This window comes from Leopardus geoffroyi, chromosome B1 (assembly GCF_018350155.1).
Source record: "Leopardus geoffroyi isolate Oge1 chromosome B1, O.geoffroyi_Oge1_pat1.0, whole genome shotgun sequence".
In the NCBI taxonomy this organism is placed as follows: Eukaryota; Metazoa; Chordata; class Mammalia; order Carnivora; family Felidae; genus Leopardus; species Leopardus geoffroyi.
In genome coordinates, this window is record NC_059327.1 from 49,128,700 (window position 1) to 49,151,683 (window position 22,984).

At 42.4% G+C, this 22,984-nt stretch overlaps 1 protein-coding gene and 1 long non-coding RNA gene across 10 annotated transcripts in view; one reads left to right on the plus strand and one right to left on the minus strand.

The window, feature by feature from the left end:
* Positions 1-22,979, plus strand: part of LOC123589405 — a 55,838-nt gene extending 32,859 nt beyond the window's left edge. Inside the window, exons 3-5 of the long non-coding RNA XR_006708311.1 lie at positions 15,833-15,986; positions 20,185-20,831; positions 22,794-22,979. This is a non-coding gene — a long non-coding RNA (uncharacterized LOC123589405). The remainder of the gene's footprint in view (positions 1-15,832; positions 15,987-20,184; positions 20,832-22,793) is intronic.
* Positions 13,782-22,984, minus strand: part of NUGGC (nuclear GTPase, germinal center associated) — a 55,859-nt gene continuing 46,656 nt past the window's right edge. For 7 of the 9 annotated variants that reach the window (XM_045461422.1, XM_045461381.1, XM_045461402.1 and 4 more), the window contains 5 exons: positions 20,886-21,024; positions 19,594-19,702; positions 18,747-18,883; positions 16,387-16,477; positions 13,782-14,024 (listed from right to left, as the gene is read on the minus strand). In XM_045461422.1, the coding sequence (XP_045317378.1) occupies positions 13,885-14,024; positions 16,387-16,477; positions 18,747-18,883; positions 19,594-19,702; positions 20,886-21,024 (616 nt within the window). In that variant the 3' untranslated portion in view covers positions 13,782-13,884. The remainder of the gene's footprint in view (positions 14,025-16,386; positions 16,478-18,746; positions 18,884-19,593; positions 19,703-20,885; positions 21,025-22,984) is intronic. The other 2 variants (XM_045461442.1, XM_045461432.1) reach the window with 2 other exon arrangements.

Here is a 22,984-nt window from a genome sequence, read left to right on the forward strand (position 1 = left end):
TGATGACCAAGAATCCAGATGCTGACATGCCAAACCCACACCTTGGCCTCTCGGAGTCCTGGTGGCTTCCTGGGCCCCTTTGGCACTGACATTCCATTATTCAGTTCAGTACATTCAAGCATGCAGTCTCATATTTCAGCATAGCTTGGCGTATATTCAAAGCACTGCACAGTCACTCCTACACTTCCCTTCCAGACACCATGTCCTCTTATGTCTAATCTTCTCTGGTGGAAAGGGTAAGGCCCATCTCAGGGAGTCTGGGGACCTACCACTGGTGGGTTGTTGGAAGATTATTGATCCTTCCAGTACACAGCAATCCCCTTAAAATTATCACCAATGTATCCTACGAGGAAAGGAATTTTGTGGGAACTCAAAAATTAAAGGAATAAACAGAGATAGGAAGGTTTGCCTGGTGGCCCCATGGTTGCTCCATTGCCCAAATCTATGGGGTACTACTCACATCGTATTTGCTGGGAGTTGCACTCTGTGGAGTCATGCAGCTCTGCCATGTGCTATTCTTTCCTAATTCTTCACCCAATCTCATTGCCATTTGGGACACAGTGCCCTACCCCTTTGTCAAACTTCAAGTTAGTCTCTTAGAATGTGAGAACCAGAAGGGACTTAGAGTTTAGTGACACACTATTACCACATTTTGAGATGAGGGGGCTGTGGCCCGAAGAGGCGATGTAACTGGTGTAGGCATAGGAGAAAGATCCCCTTCAGCCAAGGATCTTGACTTCCTCTTTACCTTTGCTCCCTAAAGAGTTGTCCATAGACTAACAGCATGAGCAGATCCAGGAGCCTGTTGCAGAGGCGGTGTCTCCAGCTCCAACCCCAGCCCTGCTGAATCAGAACTCGCCTTTAAGACTTCCTAGTCACTTGCATATACACATGAAAGTTCACCATACCCAGTGAAGAAACAGTGGACACCTCTAGATGTACACCCTTTTTCAGCGTAGCCCAAATCCCCTCACTCTGGAAGGAAAAGGATGGATGTTGTATGTGGAGGAGGAGGAGGAGGGGCTTAGATGTGTGCATTTTATGAATCTACTCATCTGGAGAAGCTTACCCTCCCAGGTAGACGGTCTCAGAGAGGACATCCGTGGAGCATTCCATGTAAGTCTGGGGAGCTGTGGCCTCCCGTCCTCTCTCATTCTTTTACTTGTGAAGGTCTTTGCTGTGACATTTGCATGATTGAACAAAGACACAACCTCTTGGCTCCTCACCCTCTTGATGTCAAGAACATGACCCTTTGCCCAAGGGGAGACCCTAGAGAAGTGAGGGGGGCTGGGATTTGAACCAGCTCAGCTCAGCTCAGCTCAGCTACTTGTCATGGAATCATTGCTCCACAGGAAGAGCCTGCAGCTCCTGGGGGGCTATGGACCAAATATTTGTGTTCCCCAAGATTCATATGCTGAAACCTAATCTCCAACGTGATGGTGTTAGGAGGTGGGGCCTTGGGAGGTGATTAGCTCATGAGGGTGGGCCTCTCACCAATGGGATCAGCACTCTTATAAAAGAGACTCCAGAAAGCAGCTTTTCCCCCTTTGCCATATGAGGACATGGCGAGAAGACAGCTATCTATAAACCAGGAGGCGGGCTGTCACCAGACCCCAAATCTGCCAGCGCCTTGATCTTGGATTTCTAGCTTCCAAAACTGTGGAATAAATTTCTGTGGTTTATGCCACCCAGCCTATGGTATTGTTACAGCAGCCCAAATGGACTAGGACATGAGGCAACCACCACCCTTTCCCCACTGAACACCATAACTCTTTAGACCTCTCTTTAGGTTTGGCTTTGTTTAGAGAAGTCATCCCCACATGTCCACTAGATTGCAAACTTTTTTGAGGAAGGACTGCTTCCAATGCATTATAGCTTTAATCGGACTTAGTGGAAAGGTAGTGCTGACCACAAATTAGAAGAGAGGGACCAGTGAAGAGGACACGTCCTGAGTGTGGAGGCAGCCACCTCCTGGAGGCCAGCATCGAAGCCTGGACCAGGTCTGCCCTGGGTCTCCCTCGGTTCTGGGGAGACTGGCCCATTGTTATGGAGTGAATTGTGCTCCCCCTACCCATATTCATGTGTTGTAGCTCTAACCCTCCGCTGCCTCAGAATGCAACTGTATATAAATATAGTGTCTTCAAAGAGGCAATCAAGCTAAAATGAGGTTAGTTAGGGTGGCCCCAATGCAATCTGACTGGTGGCCTTATATAAAGAGGAAATTTGGACATGCCAAAGACACCAGGGCATGCAGATGTAGGAAGATCATGTAGGACACAGCAAGAAGGTGGCCACCCACAAGCCAAGCAGAGAGGTCTTGCCAGAACCCAACCCTGCTGACCCTTTGATCTTGAACTTCTAGCCTCTGGAGCTGAGAAAGTACATTTCTGATGTTTTAGCCCCACAGTCTGTGGTATTTTCTTGCAGCAGCCTCAGCATACTAAGACTCCAGTGAACCAGATTCTGAATCACCAATAACTAAGTATCTAAGCAGTTATCATTTTCCGTTTCTATGAAGAACATCAATTTCTAGGCTCCAAATGGAAAGACTCATTTTTGTTATAAACAAGTAATAGAAGGAAGTAGAAATTTATGGGCAAAGTGTAAAATGTTCTCTCCACTGGAAAAGAAACTGCAATGCATCTGATTGTCTTATGGCTGTGGCCTTTATGAACATATTTTATAACAGAGAGTATATATGCTCCCTTTTCCAAGCAAAATTAGATTTCCTTTATAGATGGAATTCCTACATTCTGGATCTTTTGCTTGATCTTTTGCTTATCAGCCCACCAGTATTTTCTCTCTCTCTCTTTTTTAAATGTTTATTTTAGAGAAAGAGAGAGAGCTGGGGAGGGGCAGAGAGAAAGAGGGACAGAGGATCTCAAGTAGGCTCTGTACTGACAGCAGAGAGCCAGATATGGGGCTCAAATTCCCGAACCGTGAGATCTCGACCTGAGCCAAGTCAGGCACTTAACTGACTGAGCCACCCAGGCGCCACCTCCCCCGCACCAGTATTTCTAAAACTCTATGCCCAAGAAAGCAGGACTTTAAACACAAAAACAAAAAAAAAGAGAGTTTTAGTATATGCAATCTCTTAAGTGCATGCCTGTATGCAAATATGTGGGCCATATTTGTATTACCAAATTATTATCATATTTTGTGATTCTATCTTATTGCTTTGTGTGTCCCTTCTTGGCTTTTTTCTTAAATCAATAGTCATATTACAATGTCAAAGAGGTTCCCCATTCCTGTTATAGGAGGTCAATTCTTGCAAATCTGGAGCTGTTGGCAGTTCCCGTATTCACCACCCCTCCGTAACCACCTGTTTGTAGGTACCAGATGTGATTCTAAGGCAATGTGGTCACTTCTGGTTTCTTTTCTGACCTGAGACTGTAAGTTTTCCCCTTTTTAATACCATCGTCCCCAAGTGGGGGCAGACATGTTCTTAGCAGGAGAAGAACACAAAGCCCAGCCCCAAGAAGATGCCTGTCACTGAGGGAGTAGGAACCCTCACCCACACATATGGGTCAAACCGAGTATTTTTGTCTACCCACAGTGGCTGGGTCCTATAGCCAGCACCCCTCTCTTCTACTCTGTACATCCCTGCCCTGGTTATCCTCTGAATCAGTCACTCCAGTCATCTGAAGAGAAAGAATTTAAAATAAAGACTTGCTAGCTAGGTATAATGTTGATAAGTAGGTAATGGGAAAGGAAAAACAGATTCCCTCCCAGCCAGTTACCAACAGTGTATGTGTGTGTGTGTGTGTATGTGTGTGTGTGTGTGTGTGTGTGTGTGTGGTGGGGTAGGGGTGGAGAGTCCTTCCCCTTTTCTTCATGTCTTTGGGGTAGAGTGAAAGCCTTCTCCTTCCCTCTGCTTCAACTCAGCTCTGATTTCTGAGAAGACCTACTCAAGACCTGCCCTCTCCATCACCTGCTGGAAGTTGCTCTATAACTTTTGAGGATAGATTGTTAACCAATTACTGCTACCTAATGGCAGCTCCACCCAATCTGAGCTTGAGTAGGAATGTTTAATGCACCCTGAACTCTTTCTAAGACACAGGTAGTTCCAGAGTTTCAACTATTCTACTAGGCTTTTAAAAACTTTTTTTCTACTACAGGCTTTAATTTCTGAGAGAGAGAGAGAGAGAGAAAGAGAGAGAGAGAGAGAGAGAGAGAGAGAGAGAGAGAGAATCACTTGCCTTGGACTTGTCTTCCAGACAGCGATCCTCAGCTTTCTTCCTACCAGCTGTATATAGCCTTTTCTAATCTTCTAGCTCGAGGCAAAATCTGCCCTTTCCTCTATGTGATGCCAAAAGATAAAGATCATGGTCATATAACTTGTCCCCTTTCCAGCTGTAAGAACCCTCATGTTTCTTCCAGGCTGAAAAATAAATTGAAAGAACTTTTACATAGACTATGCAGCAAGATTTTTTAAATAGAGATTTAAAGTGCTTTTTATCACGGATGGTATCTGGAACACAGTCTTATCCAGATTTTATGGATCATTATCAATTTTCTCTTTGTCCCTAATCAGATTAAACTGTGAGGTTAGGAGAAGGGAGGATATATTGAGTCATGATATGGTATTTAGCTAGAAGAAAATAAACCAGCACAAATTCATACTATTCTGGGTAATTCAATCGGAATGGAGAGGAATGCGAACGAAACAAAAGAACCAAAGGTCAGTTAATAACACTGATTGCACATGATACCATGTTTTCAGAGAGAATGAGGCGACTCTTCTCCATGGTCTTGACATGGAAGTACTGATGTTGTATTTCGATAATAACATTTTATCTATCCAGCATTGCCAGGTACAAAGCACCCCATAAACAATGCATTCCCTTATGTCATTTGGCACAGAAAATTATTATTTTTACAAACTGGATAGTGTGCTTTCTAAAATTATCATTTCCTTGCTTTCCTAAGCAGAACTTACTGGCTTACTTTAACATCAAAAAAATTTTTTTAATGTTTATTTATTTTTGAGAGAAAGAGGCGGCGGGGGTGGGGGGAGAGAAAGCGAGCGCTAGTGGGGGAGGGGCAGAGAGAGAGAGGGAGACACAGAATCCAAAGCAGGCTCCAGGCTCTGAGCTGTCAGCACAGAGCCCGACACAGGGCTCAAACCTACAAACTGTGAGATCATGACCTGAGCTGAAGTTGGACACTTAACCTGCTGAGCCACCCAGGTGTCCCTTAATTTAACATGTTTATGAATCAATCACCATTTATGACTATTGTAATTATGGCAGGATATATTCTGTGGTATCCCCCAAGGAAGAAACCTGGGGATAGGAGGAAAGCTACTTGAAGGTAGCATGGCCCAGCTAAAATGAGTGTAACAGAGTCTGTCTCGGGCTTCAGTTACATCAGCCCAGAACAGGACGGCGTAGAGGAGACTTAACACAGTCATGCCAAGAAACAATCCAAGAGGAAGCTCTCCTCATATGAGACAAGTGTTGGGTTCTAAATAATAATAATAATAATAATAATAATAACATTTGCTTTGGGTTAATGTGCTTGCCCACAGACAATTTGCAAGGCCACAATTCTTCTGGTGGAGAGGCTGAGTTGTAGAGGTCATTCCTCCCCACTATAGAATCGACAGATCTGGGCAGAGGAGCATTTCCATTACTTTCTGGCTAAAGCCTGAGCTGTGGAATTTTCCACTGAAAGGTGGAAAAGGGTATAGTTCCCAAAGGAGGGTGTGTGGGGCCTGAAGAGGGGCTGTTGAAGCAAGGACGTGAGGAGGACAGACAGAGGGAGGTCAGGAGAAAGGGAGCTTCTGGAAGCCTTAGCCTGGCAGTTTCCTCTCCTTAGTGGCAAAGGTCATGCCTCTTGCCCTCCCTCTACTGTGCTTTCAGAGATCTGCCTGGCTGCTCTGTAGTTCACTTGGTCTGGAGAGGCAGGGAAGCCGAAGATAGGAAGGTATCTGCCTCCTGATCCCCACAGAGTGAAATGGAGCTATGGCCAATCAACTTCCTTCTCTCGTCACCACATTGTACAAGTATCCATAGCAGTGCCACCCGTGGTCACTGGCAGCTGTGGGCAGGTGATGTTCCAGCACTAAGCAACTGGGAGTCTTACTCCTGATTCTCCTCAGCCTCCCTATGGATCACCCTGCAGGACAGGAATTGAGGGATTGCCTCCACACCCCGTTAAACCTCTATCCAGTTTTAGTTTCCTAGTCTCCTTCCTCATTGTCAAGTGGCCAGCAGCAAAATTTGACTTTTTTTTTTAATTAAAAAGGATAAGGCATTTATGTGGTTGTTTTTGGCCAAAGATTCTGTTATTTTATTATATATATATTTTTTTATTTTAGAAAGAGAGAGAGAGCTAGCAGCAGAGAGGGGCAGAGGGAGACAGAGAGAGAGTCCTAAGCAGGCTCCACATGCTCAGCATGGAGCCTGACATGGGGCTTGATCCCACGACCCTGGGATCATGACCTGAGCCAAAATCAAGAGTCGAACACTCAACTGACTGAGCCACCCAGGTGTGCCTAGCCAAAGATTCTAAACGTAATCACGAAAAAATAGCAGACAACCCCAATTTTTATAAAACAGCTGACCTGTATTCCTCAAGAATGTCTGAGTTTAAAGGAACCAAAGAGATGTGACAGCTACTTGGAATAGGTGGTCATGGGCTGGTTGCCCTACTAAAAAGCATTGCTCTATAGTCTGTAACTGGGCAACTGACGAAATCTGAATGCAGACTGTGGATAAGATGATGGTGTTGTGTGGATGTTGAATTTCCTGAATTTCATCACTGTACTGTGACGATGTAAGAGAATATATTTGTGTCTATGAAATACACTACAATATTAAGGGACATGACATATGCATCCTACTTTGAAATAGTTCAGAAAAAGTATACGTGAGCACATACACATACATGCTCACAAAGAACGATCAAGTAAAATGTCAGCAAGTTGATACATGGTGTATAGGAGTTCGTTGTACTATTACTATAACTTTTCTGTAAGTTTGAAATTTTTCAAAGAAAAAGGCAAAATGTCAAAAAGAAAGTGAGCTGTGCAAGATGATAATGTTAAAAATCTGATCCCATTTACCTACTACAGAAAAGGATAATGTCAATTTTTGGTTAAAAAAAAAAAAATCAGTGTCACAGGAATTCTCAGTCTTGCTAGTAAGTAGACAGTGTTTCTGGGAAATAGTTTGAGACTTTAAAATGCTCCTAAACACAGATCCTATAATGAAATTCATAAAAATTTATCCTGAAGAAAAAAATAAGAGATAGGGACAAAGATTTCTGTATAAGAATATTCTCTGAATGTTATTTACAATGGAGAAAAATAGAACCATCTAAATGTCTAACAATAGAATAATGGTAACATCGATGATAGTACATCTATACATTAGAATACTGTGCAGGCAGGGGCACCTGGGTGGCTCTGCTGGTTAAGCATCCGACTTTGGCTCAGGTCATGATCTCGCAGTCTGTGAGTTCAAGCCCTGCATTGGGCTCTGTGCTGACACCTTGGAGCACGGAGCCTGCTTCAGATTCCGTATCTCTGTCTCTCTCTGCCCCTCCCCTGTTCGTGCTCTCTCTCAAAAATAAATAAACATTAAAAAAAAAAAAAAAGAATACTATGCAGGCATCTAAAGCTACGTTTTCAAAAGCTGTTTTCTCTGCCCACTTCACAGTCTTCTGAGCAACATACCTTCTTCCCTGGTCTCCTCTAGAACTAATGCCTCCCCTGAACCTTAGTCTTGCTGTCTGATGGTAGCATCCTGCCTATCTTAGCCAATCCCCCCTTTCCCAATAAGATGGATCTGCTATGACTTAGAACCCATGATAGAACCCATGGGCTAGACTAAGGAACATGAGGAAAGACTGTTTCTCCTAATATTAACCTCCCAAAGCAGTAGCTCTTGTTCCTGAGTCTCCTGTATTCTTCTCAATGCTATCCTTGGTGTTTAAGTTTTTCCTTTCTTTCTGGCATCAATTCTGATTTTCTCTCCTGGATCAGCTTGAAGCCTCTTACCAGGACTCGAAACTCTGCCCCAGTTTTTTCCCCATTTCTTCGCTCCACCCAGTGTTGGTGCCTTCCTGATAGATTAGCTCTTGGTTACATTCTTCAGGCAATTAAAATACAGCTCCACTGCCAGCGTCAGCTCTGACTAACTTTCTAAGATTTGGCAGGAGTTAAGTCCATGGCTTCTGATAACAACAAGGTAATTTCATCTGGGCAAAATTAAGATTTATCAGAGAGAGAGATCTAAATCCAGCAAGATGTTAGTGAACAGCCCTTACTCAGCCAATAGGTTATTTAGAGGTATATTGTTTACTTTCCAAATATTTGGAGATTTCCCAGAGTTCTTTGTTATTGACTTCTAATTTAATTCCACTGGGATCAGAGAATAAACTCTGTATGATTTCAATACTTTTAAATCTATTGAGATTTGTTTTGTAGCTCAGCATATATCCTATTTTGGTAAATGTTCCGAGTACACTAGAAATAAATATGTACTCTGATGCTGTTGAGTAGAGTGTTCTATAAATATCAATTTATAAAGTTGGTTGCTATGTTGTTCAAGTCTATTATGTCTTTCCTGAGAAAGATTTTTTTATGTAGATAAAAATTTTCATTTTTTACCATTATCCTTCTGAGTGAAGGATTTTCTTTTTTTTTTTTCAACGTTTATTTATTTATTTATTTTTTGGGGGGGGGGGGACAGAGAGAGACAGAGCATGAACGGGGGAGGGGCAGAGAGAGAGGGAGACACAGAATCGGAAACAGGCTCCAGGCTCTGAGCCATCAGCCCAGAGCCTGACGCGGGGCTCGAACTCACGGACCGCGAGATCGTGACCTGGCTGAAGTCGGACGCTTAACCGACTGCGCCACCCAGGCGCCCCAGGATTTTCTTTAACATTTGTTGTAGTAGTGGTCTTCTGGTAATGACTCCTGTCAGCTTTTGAATGTCTGAAAAAAAATCTATATCACCTCATTTTTAAAAAATGTTTTCTTCTGAGTACAGAATTCTAAGTTAACAGTTTTGTTTTAAAGAGATTACTTCCTTGTTTTCTGTGTTGCATTGTTTGCGATGAAAAGTCTGCTGTCATTCTTATCTTTAATTCTCTGTATGTAATATTTCCCCCTCTGCCTGGTTTTAAGCTTTTCTCTTCCTCACTGGTTTTCAGCAGTTTGATTACTATGTGTCTTGGTGTGATTTTCTATGTTTCTTGTGCTAGGTATTCACTGAGCATCTTGGATCTCTAGGTTTGTAGTTTTTATCAAGTTTGAAACATTCTCACCCATAATGCTTTCAGATATTTTTTCATTGTCTCTATATCTCTCTTATTCTATGATTCCAGTAACACATATTTTAAGCTGCTTAATGATGTCCTATAGCTCATGGAGTGCCTGGGTGGTGCAGTTAACATCCAATTCTTGATCTTGGCTCAGGTCATGATCTCACAGTTTGTGAGTTCAGGTTCTGCACTGATGGCATGAAGCATGCTTGGGATTCTGTCTCTCCTTCTCTCTGCCCCTCCCCTGCTTATGTGCTCTCTCTCTCTGTCTCTCTGTCTCTCTCCCCCACTCTCAAAATAACTAAATAAACTTCAAAAATTTTAGGAAATGATGTCCTATAGCTCATTTGTAGACTATCTTTTTTAACCTTCTTTCCTCTCTGTTTCATTTGGCTGTTTTCTATTATGCTGTCTTCTGTCACTAATCTTTTTTTTTTCAGTTATATTAAAGTATAATGGACAAATTGCATTGTAAGATAATTGAAGTGTACAGCCTGATGTTTTGATATGATTTCATACATGCATACTTTGAGAAAGAATTTTCCCCCATCAAGTTAATTAACTAATATACCACTTACCTCACATATTTACCTTTTTTAAACGAATATTTTCTTTTATAGTATCTATTCTGTTGCTAATCCCATCTGAACATTAAGTTCTTAATCTCCAGAACTTTTCTTTGGGTCTTTTTAATTTCTTCTATTTCTCTCATTATATTAATACTTTATCCCATCCTCTTGAGCATTCAGAGTAAATTTATAATAGCTATTTTAATATCCCTGTCTACTAATTCTATCACCTGTATCATTTCTGGCTCTCTCCTATTGATTATTCTCTTCATTATGGGTCATATTTCCCTGTTTCATTGCATGCCTAGTAATTTTTGTTTTAATGCTATACATTGTCGATTTTCCATTTTTGGGTGCTAGAATTTTTTATTCCTTTAAATGTTTTTGTGTTTTGTTCTAGGATGCAGTTAATTGCAAATATTTTAATCCTTTTGAGGCTTGTTTTCAATCTCTGTTAGGTGGGTTCACCACAGCCTTTGGTCTAGGGCTATCTTGGACCCACTACTAAGGCAATATTCTTCTGAGGTCTCTACTTGACACCCCATGTGTAAGAAGGTCTTTCCACTCTAGCTACTCCTAACTTGTTGCAGGATCTGGGGATTTTTCTGCCTGCTCCTTTCTGGTGGTTGTTTCTTGGTAGTTGCATGTACTAATCTGTATTCAGTTGAAGATTCAAGAGATCTCTGCTTCATATATCTGGAGCTTTCTGTCTGTAAGCTCTCTTCCCCACAGTAATCTACCCTATGAATTCTAACCACCTTGGACTCCCCAAACTATGAACTCTTTCTCTTCAAGTCAGGGAGACCTCCAGGCTGTTTGGGCTCCCCCTCCCTGTACACTGGCCTGGAAATTCTATGTAGGCAGCAGGAAGGGGCAATTATAGGGCTTATGTTGTTTGTCTCCCTTCTTCCAGGTATTATTGTCCTGTACTATTTTCCTATATCTGAAAACTGTTGTTTCATAAATTTTGTCTGGTTTTTTAGTAGCTTAACACCAGAGGGTAAATTTGGTCCCTGTTGCTCCATCATGACTGGAAGCAGAAGTCTTCCATATCCCTTACTTGAAAAATAAAAGGTGAAATGATGTAAAGCACAATCAAACTGTGTGTTTAGAAGTTTAAAATGACAAGGACTTGAACTCACCTACATGGATGAATACTTGTTTATCTCACTTAGGCAAAAAAATGTTAAAATAAAAATGGAAGGATTTAAAATCCTAGGATTTCAAAGCAGCAAAAGACTTTTTTAAATCATCCAGTTCACTTCCTTCATTTGGTATATGAGGAAATGAAATCTTAAAGATGTTAAGGAACTGTCAAAAGTCATTTTAGTACAGGGTAGAGGTGGGATCACAACTCAAGTCTCCCAACAAACAACCACTAAACAATTTCACCTCTATTCTGCCCCCAAATAACCATTTTCCAGTGCCATTAAATACATGTGTCAGTACTTTGTAAGCATTATTTCAAATATCCTGACAACTCTAGAAGTGTCAAGGTAAGTATTACTAATATTGCCATTTTACAGATAAGCTCACACAATTTAAATAATTTGTCCAGTAGTTCTCAAAGTGTGGCCCTTGAAACACTCCTGGGGGTCTCCTGGGTCAAACTATTTTTGTGATAATATTAAGATGTTGTTTGTATTTTTTTTAACCATGTTGACACTGGCACTAAAGATTTAAAAACAAAGGTGGGTAAAACCACTTGCGCCTTAGCATGAACCAAGGTAGTGGCACCAACTATACAACAACTATTGTATTTTCACTGTGTACTTTCAGTCAAAAAAAAAAAAAAAGCAAGTTTCACTTAAGAATGTTCCTAATGAAACAGTAAAGCTATTAGTTCCATTAATTATTGGTCCTTAAATAGATGCTATTTTGTTATTTTGTGTGACCAAAAGGGGAGCACACTTAAGGCACTTCTATTACCTCAAAGAGAAACACTTGAATGGTTGATTTGTAAGCTGAACTTGACTTTTTTTTCCACAGAAATCTATTTTTACTTGAAATAATGATTGACAAACTATGGTTAATCATACTTGGTTATGTGGTAGACATTTTCTCAAAAATAAACAAAATACCTATCACTTCAAAGAAAGCAACTGACAACATTTGTTGCAATCATAAGATAAACTTTTAGGAACAAAATAGAATTTTATAAAACTTATATCCTCTACCATGAACTTGACAAGTTCTCTTTTTATTTATTTATTTTTGAAAGAGAGAAAGAGAGAGACAAAACATGAGCAGGGGAGGGGCAGAGACAGAGGGAGACACAGAATCTGAAGCAGGCTCCAGGCTCTGAGCTGTCAGCACAGAGCCCGATGCAGGGCTTGAACTCACAAGCCGTGAGATCATGACCTGAGCTGAAGTTGGACGCTTAACTGACCCAGGTGTCCCAAACTTGACAGCTTCTTGAAAAATCCTTCAAGACTTTCCTGATTAAGTTGGTAGAGATACTAACAAATATGATTTTTTTAGTATATTATATAGTGAAATGTGTCAACACTTGGAAGATCTGCTTAATTCAGTGAACAAATATTTTCAAAATGACCAATGCCACAAAATCATCCTTTGGTAAAAGATACATTCAAATTGTGAGATAGAAATGCAATTTGATGTAACAGAATATGACAAAGTTCACCAATATGGTTTCAGATTCTATACTGCGACTAACCTTTAAGAAACTATCTTAGAATAGTTAAGAAACTATCAAGATTATTGTATCAAAGAAAAATATACAAAAATTACCTGAAAAGGCTATTAAAATACTCTTCCAGGGGCGCCTGAGTGGCTTAGTCAATTAAGAGTCTGACTCTTGCTTTCAGCTCAGGTGATGATCTCACAGTTTTGGGGCTTTGTGCTGACAGCACAGAGCCTGCTTGGGATTCTTTCTCTCCCTCTCTCTCTGCTGCTCCCTCCATTTGTGCTCACTCTCTTCCTCAAAATAAATAAACAAATTTTTAAAAAATAAGTAAATAAAATATTCTTCCATATTCTAACTCTGTACCGCATGAATCTATATTTTCTTCATATACGTCAACCAAAAACATGTCCTGACAGAAGCAGAAACAGAAACAAGAATCCAGCTGTCTTTTATTAAGTCAGAGAGTAAAGAGATTTGCCAAAGTGTAAATAATGTCACTCTTCTCACTAAATTTTTTGAAAATGGTTTTTTTCATAAAAATATGTTTTTTGGGGGGGGGAGGTGCCCAGGTGGCTCAGTTGGTTAAGCATCTGACTCCTGATTTCAAGTTCAGGTGATGATCCCATGGTTTGTAAGTTCAAGCCACACATTGGGCTCTGCACTGACAGTGCAGAGCCTGCTTGGGATTCTCTCTCTTTCTCACTCTCTGCTCCTCCCTCACTCGTGTTGCCTCTCTCTCAAAATAAATAAACTTAAAAATACGTTTTTGTATTAACATGTAGTAAGTTTATTTTAAGTGAATTAGTAAATAATTGTTTCCAATTGTTCTCAGTTTTAATTTTGAATACAGTAAATATCAATAGTTATAACCCACACAAACAAGTGTGTAGGGTCCTGAGATCAAAATGTTTGAGAAGCTCTGACCATAAATAGCACTCCTGAGAAGAGGTAAAGCCAGGTCTCTCATCTGTTCTCTAATTCATGTTGTTTCCATGGCACAATGTTACTTCCTTACCCAAAAGAGTCATAGATATTAAAATGGGAAGTAGAATTGGGTCCCTAAAGCTTTATTTTGCAACGCTTTTTTCCATGATAGTTAAGTTGTTCAATGTTTTGATATTTTTCTTTGCGGAAGCATGAGCTTCTTGTCCCTAAAATTTTAGAACTCCATTAGGAATTCAAGATGATGCTTTTTGGCTACAGAATACAAAGGAAGTAATGTTATTCAGCAGTCAGCTTATGCCAGAAGTAACAGTATTTTGAGTTTTATGTTGTATATAAAGTCCAAACAGTTGGGAGATATTCTTTATTAGATTTTTAAAACACAAGTAACTCTGGTTGTTTGGCTCCAGGCTTGTTTTTCATCTACTTGGTGCTAAGCCCTATGAATTATGTTTATGATTTGGGGGGAACAACTTTGCTCGGGGACATCTTCAGAAGGAAATCCTGCATGCCTCTCCGTAGCACCGCGTTCTCAGCCACCTCCCTCAGGCCTCTGTGTAGCTTCTCCATCTCCTTGTATTCACTTTTGACGTCTACACAAGAGCAGAAAGCATGCATCAGGAGCTAGTGTCCTTTTCAGAAACGTCCCCAGAAAACAGACCTCCTGAGAATCTTGCTAGGACCTGGGTCACTTGTCCCAGAATGTGACATCTGGAATGGACTTAGAGATCAGATGGTCCATCTGATCAATTTATTGTATAAAAAGCCTGATCAAACTGGGCATTCTGGCTCTTAAGGCTTATCTCGGCATAGCAGTCACCCTTCAAAAGAAACACAAACCGACACATAAAATGATCTAGGAAATCACCGAGTCTTCACAAGAGCTCAGGGGAAGGAGATACCAAGCCCACCTACACAACAAACCTCCCCCTCAGTCCTCTCCAGGCTTCTCTCTCCTTCCCCTGATCCCCCTGCTCCCAGCAGTTCTCATTCTAAGTGAATTTGCTGTTTTGACATCTCAGCTCGGGTTTCCACGTTGTGGCTGCAATCATATATCCTTATAATGGCTAATTTTATGTGTCAACTTGTCCGGGATATGGTGTCCAGTTATTTGGCCAAACACTATTCTGGATGTTTCTGTGAACATATTTTTGGATGAGATTTACATTTAAATCATTAGACCTTGAGAAAAGCAGACTGTCCTTTACAATGTGGGTGGGCCTCATCTAATTAGTTGAAGGCCTGGCTAGATCAAAATCTTGGTCTCCTCCAGGAAAGAGGGAATTTCCATTTTACTATTTTAATTTATATTCTCACACATCTTTTTACCAACCAAGTAATACTCAGAGCAGGGACTGTTTTAGACCTCTGTCCTCTGGCACAGTACTCCCTACATAGTATATATTTTATTGTTGATGGGAAGAAAGGGAAATGATCTTAAATTATGGCAGGAGCAATTTACATTAAACTCAGGGGAACATTTTTTTTTGTGTGGGAGACGTAGATAGTTGAAAGACCTTTGGTGAGCAGGAGTTCTTTAAGGAAGACACAACTGGATGACTGTAATCTTAAAACAGGCTCCTGTGAAGGCCTAGACAGAAGGTCATGAGAGAGTTCCATAAAGTAGAATGAGAGGGTGTTGTATCACCTTCCCAAGAGACCATTAAGAACAGGTTAGATGTCTGTCTAACCAACCTGAGATGGGGAATAATCATTTCCACAGCAAGAGATATGTGTAAGACAGATGGTTAGAAGCAGCAACTGTGGCTTTTACTTTAGAAAGAGCTCCGACCACTTTCACCATGACATATCCAATGATATACAGCAATGGCATCAGATCCATTTTTTTCCCAGCAGGCACTTGTGCGCAGAGTTTAACAATTAAAAGGCACAAAACATACGGAGTGAAAAATAAGTCTCCAGTCCTCTGTGTCCTCCAGGCTCCTAGTTCCTCTCCTTAGAGACAACCAGTGTGGACAGTTTCTTGTGTATCCCATGGAAATTTGTATGCATATACATACGTGTTTCCTTTTCTTCTCTCACAGATGGCAATGTATTCCACACAGCTTTTCACCTTGCTCTTTTCCACTTTACATGTTTTGGAGATTGTTTCACACCACTAACTCTGTATAAAAAGCCACTTTATTCTTTCTAACAATTGCACGGTCCTCCCCTAGTTGTGTACCTAAGTTAACTTAACCAATGCTCTACTGATGGATATTGGAGTTGTTCCAATGTTTGCCATCCTAAAACAATGGTGCCCTGAATAACCCTGTCCACGTGCCATTCTTCTCATGTATGAGGATACCACAGGATAGATTCCTGGAAGTAGGATTGCTGGGTCAAAGGATATGTGCATTTTTGACTTGGCTAAAAATGTCCCGATTGCTTTTTGTACCAGTTTATACCCTCCAGTTCACACCGGGAGGCCTGGGGGAGCTCATGGCATGGAATAGAGACGGTTGCTGGCAGCTGCTGTTGCATTCTCAGGCTCCTGGTCCATGAAGAGAAACCTTTCTCTACCACCAGCAGAATATGAGGCTTTTCATGAAAAGGTACGTACTCAAAACAATGGATTTATGGAGACTGCAAGCAGAGGTATCGATTTGAATTTGCCACTTTCCACCCACAGATCCTTGGGCACATAATCTAACCTGAGTCTCTGTTTCCACATGTACAAAAGGGAGCAACAGCATCTCCCTCCGAGGGCTAACATGAGAATTATCCGAGATGCTGCACACAGAGCCCGAGTATAATGCATGGTCTTGGGCAGGTGCTCAGCAAAGGGTGGGGTAGTCATTGTTTTCATCATCATCATCATCATCGTCGTCGTCATCATCTCTATCCCATGCCCTGGAAATTCTTCCTAATTGATTTCTTTAAATCCAGCAAAGAGCAACCACAGCTAGGGGTGCTCACAAGGTCATCGCTTATGCAAAAGTTTTATGTATTTACCTGCAAGCTCCTTGTAGAGACCATCCCCCTGGGATGAAGCAAGGGTCAGCATGGTGGCGATACTTCCCTTCACCTTCTCCGTGATTCCATTCTACACAACAAAGCATGGTCATTCTGTTAGGAAGGCACAGTCCAAGGAAAAGTTATCTTAGGAAAGGGACCCCAACCAATCCCCCACAAATTGTGCAGACTGGGGGTGCCAAAATCAAAGTCAGTTCCAAGGGTGGGCTACTTTAGAGTGCAGCAAGTGGCTCAGGAACCCTCAGAGCAACATTTCTGTGGGGGGTCCTACTTGTCTCAGCATCTCCTTTCCTGTCTATCAAGATTCATATGTGATTGGACCTCTCTGGTGCTGACCAATTGAGTCAGGAGCTAAGGAGGCTTCATGGAGGTGGGGGGGGGGGAGGGGCAGTGGGGAGAAAACAGCAATCGCAGAGATGGAAAAAGAGAAAAAGAGCTGGTCACTAGCCCGCGATCCTATCGTGCATTTAGTCACTGGAAAGATGTTTATTGAATACCTGCTTTGTGCAGCACATCATATTTGACATTCCTGATTCTTCGTCCCAACTGTCTGAGAAATTTCTTCTTTCTTATATCAGTCCTTCTATGAATGCAAACCGTTTTCCCTCTTCTAACCATCTCTTGTCTACCTCTGAAAAACACCTGACTCTCTCATCTAGACTGATATAGTATTTTGAGCCTGGGTCTCCTGACTCTTGTTTTTTTCTTCAACACACCAGGCCAAGAACCCTAAGCTCTAGTCCCAGCTCTAGCTGTGAGCCTTGAGCTAGTAACACAGGCCCTCTGGGCTTCAGCCTCCTTGTCCATAAGATCAAGGAATGGGGTCACTCTGTGTCTTTGCCCACTTTCAACTTCCCACATTTCTATCATTTAAGATGCATTTGTATATGATCAACGTACTAATCATTTTTTTTTTAGTGGAATTTTTTTGGGGGGTATGATAAGAATTAATTTCTTTTCTTAAAGTTTATTTATTTTTGAGTGAGAGAGAGAGGGGGCATGAGCAGGGAAGGAGCAAAGAGAGAGGGAGAGAGACAATCCCAGCAGGCTCTGTGCTGTCAGAGCAGAGCCCAACGCAGGACTTGAACCCACAAACCATGAGATCATGACCTGAGCCAAAACCAAGATTCGGACGCCTAACCAACTGAGCCACCCAGGTGCCCCAGGGCCAATTTCTATATACCAAATGGGGACTGCATGCTGTAGAATTTGGCCAATTTTATGCAAATATTTGTAGACTATGATAACATATTAAATGACAGAAAGTAAACTGCTACTGGCAAACGAAACACCTCTTAGCTCATTCTGAGAGAAATTGTACACTTTGTATTATAGAGAATGGTATTTTTCCAAAACTGCAGTGGGGTGGGGGTAGGGGTCTGGGTGGGGGACACAAGATTGAGCCTAAGTAAGTTGCAGACATTTCAGGAAGTAGCTTGGTTGAGAGGTGAATGGAAATAACAAGTAGCCAGCTTAGGAGAGGGTCAGCTAAGTCTGGACTGAGGCAGAAGAATTTGGAAATGCACATGGCCATGGAGAGGCCAACAGTGGCTCGGACTAAAACAAAGACTTTTTATTACTTGGGAGGGAGGTGGCAAGCAAAGAGACCCAGAGCTGAGACAAGATGGCTCAAGTGTACTTGACAGAAGCATTAGGTTCAAGGAAACTCTTAGAACTGTTTTCTGAGGTAGAATCAGACCTAAATCTATGCTAGGTGTCAAAGGTGACTGACCTATGATAGTTTATTGGCATTTATTTATTGATGTTTCATGTAGACTAGACATTTCCCTCATTTCAAAAAATCCATCTGGAGATTATGCTATTGTCAGAGACGGAGACGCTGGAGCTGGGTTACCTAGTCCCAAACCTGGCTCTACAACTTAGTAACTATGTGGCCTGTCGCTATACCTCTCTCTCTCTCTACCTCAGTTTTCTTATCTGTAAAATGAGAGCAATAATAGTCCCTACCTCCCAGGCTTGCTGGGGGTTAAACGAGCTATGTCAAAAGCTTAAGGACCCCTATCGGGCTATTACCGTTGTTCTGCTGGTGACCTGGTAAAGAGGAAAGACAGGAGAGAGAGCCAGAGGGGCTGCATTTCTGAAGTCCCAGTCCCAGAGAGACCCCAACACCAGGATGCAGTGGTGGGGAAGGGGGAATGCCAAGTGCCAGCTGGCCTCTTCTCCTAGCATCGTAGGCATCAGTTGGGGCCACTTTACAGAAGGTATCAGCTCTTTCTGGACCCGAATGACTACCACCTCTTCCACCGTCCACCCTGCTTCTTTGGCTCCCTCCAAGAAGCCTCTTTGGGGCTGGAATTCAGACTGTGGGTGTCGAATACCTTCAGTTGTTGAAATTGGTGCTGCATTCTTTCTTGAGCCCTTTCAAACATGCCCTCGGCCACCTGCCGGTCCACCCCTCTCCTGATGACGTCTTTCATTCTCTCACACGCTTTTTTGCCAGCAATCTGAGCGGCCTCTGGCAAAAATGATAGCTACAGTCACACCACAACAAGGACTTGCAGAGAAATCTTTAGCATCAGAAAGAAAGGCAAGCAAACAAACAAAAACTATGTATGCACACACATATGTATGTGTACACAGACACACACATACATACGGACATACACACACATATATTCATGTATGTGGCACCATTTTCCACACAGTGGAAGTTGTTTAATCATAATATGATACAAAAGATCAGCACTCCCAGAATTTAGATAACTGTCATTCAGAAAATCTAATGGATGAATTAAGCAGAAGTTTACAAAATTCCCGTGCACCCCCCCCCCCCCACCACGATGACCAGAAAAAAACAACAGGACCACCAAAACAAGAAGGAGCTGGAAGGTAGGTTTACAAATACTTAAAGGGAGTAAGAATGAGAATCAGATAGTGGATTCAATAGTTTAACCAGGTGAGATGCAGCAAGGAGAGGAGAAGCAGGGTGAATAGATACAGGGTGGGCAGAAAGCACTGGAAACACACAGATAAAACTGATTCATGGATCACCTGTCCCCTGACCCTTAAAGTTATTTGGTTTTCAATCTGTGGACTAAGAGTATGAGAGGGACTTAGGACGCAGGAGGACAAATACTTTGAGAGGAGAGCAGAAGAAAAGGACGCTGAAGTTGCTGACAGAAAGACCCCAGAGGAAATAGACATGTCGCCCTCTGGAGCGCCCACCTTCATAACAGGGCTTCAGGTCACTCTGGACAGAGGTGGTGAGAGACTCATAGATCCTCCTCTTCTTTCTGAGGATGTAATCTTCCAGGCCTCCCAGGATGGCACTTATCTGAGAATCCACATTAACAAAAGGCCATTTGTGACAATTCCTTCGATAGAAGTGGGTGTTCTTGTGTGTGACCACCATTTCCTTCTGCTTTACGTTATGCTTGGCTGTTTCCATGTCATTTCCCCAATGAGGCTGTGAGCTTCTCATAGGCAGGAACTCTGTCTTAGCATCTTTATATCCCAAAGTGTTTCCTACCGTGCCTGGTACTTACAAATGACTCAAATATTTGCTGAGTTGAACTCAGGCACGTGCAAGGTGGTCAATAGGCCCTCTTAGGGGGAGGATGTGAGAACAGGATAGTTCTCTAGTGTTGCTATGTAATTCGGGCTGTGCTTGTGCTATGGGCTGAACATTCGTGTCCACCCAAAATTTGTATGTTAAAACCCTAACCCCCAAGGTGATAGCATTAGGAGGTGGGGCCTTTGGGAGGTGACTAGGTCATGAGCAGGGAGCCCTCATAATTGAGACTATTCCCTTTACAGAAGAGACTCTAGCAAGTTCCTTTGCCCCTGCTAAGGTGAGGTGATGGCGAGAAGACCATCATATATGAACTGGGAAGTGGACCCTCACCAGCCACCAACTCTGCCTGCGCCTTGACCTTGTACTTCCAGCCTCCTGTGAGGAATAAATTTCTGTTGTGTATACCCTACCTCATTTACAGCATTTTGTTATAGCATCCTGAATAGACTAAGACAGGCTAGAGGAAAATGGGTCACAGACAAGAGTCTTGAGTACTCAAAACTAACAAATGATGTAAAAAAAAAAAAAAAAAAAGACTCTTCTTTAAGCTTCATTGCTGTGAATAATGACTTCATAATATTGGCAAAAATGATTGAAGGTCAGTTACAAGTGGATGTTACAGGTGGATTCAAATGTTTGTGCATCTAAAGATTCTTTGAATATTCTTCTTGGGAACTGAGTCTCTTTTCCAACCTTGGCACTTACTGCTGGTTGCTTCCCAGTGGCATAGAGCTGGCTTGGTGTCCCGTCCTACATCCTCATGGCAGTCTAAGGGCCACCCCACACACTGTGTGTCGTGTCTCACAGCACTTGCTACAAGACGTGCCCAGACCTTGGCACTCCAGGAGAGCAGGGGGGAGAGACATGCAATACTTCTGGAATCCTGCTGGTAAGAAAGCCACTGCCCAACGTCACTGCCCTCTTCATTTTACAGGGATCTTACCTCCTGGATCAGAAAACTTTTTTTGTAACTATCATATTTCCAGCCACTTCTTATTCCAATTTCCATCATTTTCTCCTGTAGAGAGTGCTTAAAAGCTTCTACGTGAGGCAGCAATGCTGACCCAGTGGGCTTTCCAGCTCTACAGAAGAAACAGTATAAAATGTTAACAGACAACGTGGCCACCGTGGGGCTAAAACAAAAGGAAACTAGCTGGTATCCTTTTATTCACTTTTAAGACAGGGGGATGAGAACGAATAGGTACTGAATTCCTACTGGTGCCAGGCACTGTTTGTGCCAGGTCCTGCACCTAAAAGTCTGTGAGGCGCCTGGGTGGCGCAGTCGGTTGGGCGTCCGACTTCAGCCAGGTCACAATCTCACGGTCCGTGAGTTCGAGCCCCGCGTCGGGCTCTGGGCTGATAGCTCAGAGCCTGGAGCCTGTTTCCGATTCTGTGTCTCCCTCTCTCTCTCTGCCCCTCCCCCGTTCATGCTCTGTCTCTCTCTGTCCCAAAAATAAATAAACGTTGAAAAAAAAAAAATTTAAAAAAAATAAAAAATAAAAGTCTGTGAAACCCATTTTACAGACAAGAAAACTGAGGTTCAGAGAAGACAGCTGTTGTGTTCACAGTCACACAGCTAGCAAGTGGTAGAGCCAGGCTACTTTGTACAGTGATCTGTTTAGCCTCAAAGGTCAGTCTTCCCACGGCCAAGGTGTTTCCATTTGAAAGTGTGGGACTTAAACTACATTTTTTTTAATGTTTATTTATTTTGAGAGAGAGAGAGAATGAAGGAGAGAGACAGAGAGAGAGAGGGAGAGCAAGAATCCCAAGCAGGCTCTGGGCTCTCACTGCAGAGCCTAACATGGGGCATGAGATTGTGACCTGAGCTGAAATCAAGAGTCGGATATTCAAAGGGCTGAGACACGCAGACATCCCTGAACTACATTTTAAAAGATGGATAAGATTTAGGGAAGTGAAAACAAGGAAGGGCTATTCCCCATGGGGACAACGTAGTGAACAAAATTTTCAGAACATCCCGGGAGGAAGAAGCAGCAGGTTATAAAGGAGAGAGTTTAGACTTGAACTCCTAGCTCTCTACTTAAGAGCTGACTGACATTGGGAAAGCTGTCCGAAGTCCTCTAAATCTGAGCTTGTCCACTTATAGATAGACAGAAGGCCCTTCAGAGGGTTATTGAGAGGATCTGATGAGATCATGTGCACACAGAGCTTAGCACAGTTCCTGGTACATCTGGCTTGCTCTTTGCTACCCTCCAGGCTGGCTGAAGCAGGAGGCTGGTACTGAGCAACAGGACTGGGATAGAGTGGAAAGGCCAGTTAGGGGCAGGTGGGATGTCTTGAATGCCATTGTAAATAATTTGGAGTTTATCCTACAGACTTGTAAACTGAGATAGGGTAGATGGAATGGCATGACCCCAAAGGAGTTAAGGAAGGTGGGGGCAGAGTAGGGGAACACCGAGTAAGAATCAAGCAAAGGTAGAATGGTTCAAGCAGCAGCAGGTGGTGAAATGCCAGAGGCCAAGGAGGGAGACTGGGGGCAGGCTCTTGCACTAAGGGATTAGGAAATTCTGTTTCTGTAGGTGGAGAAAAGGATTAGAGGTCAAGGAAGGAGGGAAGGATGAGGCACCATGAAGCTCAGACAGCTAGTAAGTCAGCAAGCATGTAGTATGTCAAAAACAAACACAGAGTCATCAGTCAGCCGCTTTGCAGTTTTGCATTTGGGGAAATTTACAAAGGCCATGTGTTTGCTTAACTCCACACTCTCCAACCAAAATAACCTGTCCTGGGCTTAGATCCATAAGAAAATGTATCCCTTGCTGCATGTATGAGATATTTGAAAAATAATGGGAATCATAATATTAGTGTAAAAGTGACATCTCCATCTGTACTCCAGGTCGCCACGAGAAATTAACTAACCAAACCAAGAAGGCTTTTGTGTTTTTCCAGAGACTAAGCTTTCCTCCTCAAGTTGCAAGCTACTCTTCACGCTTCCAGATCCAAAGTACAAATTCTTATAAAGCGGAGACTCCAGCCCAATGCTCTTCAGATGTTTGTTCACGAAGGGGCAAGAGAAAGGATCTTTTA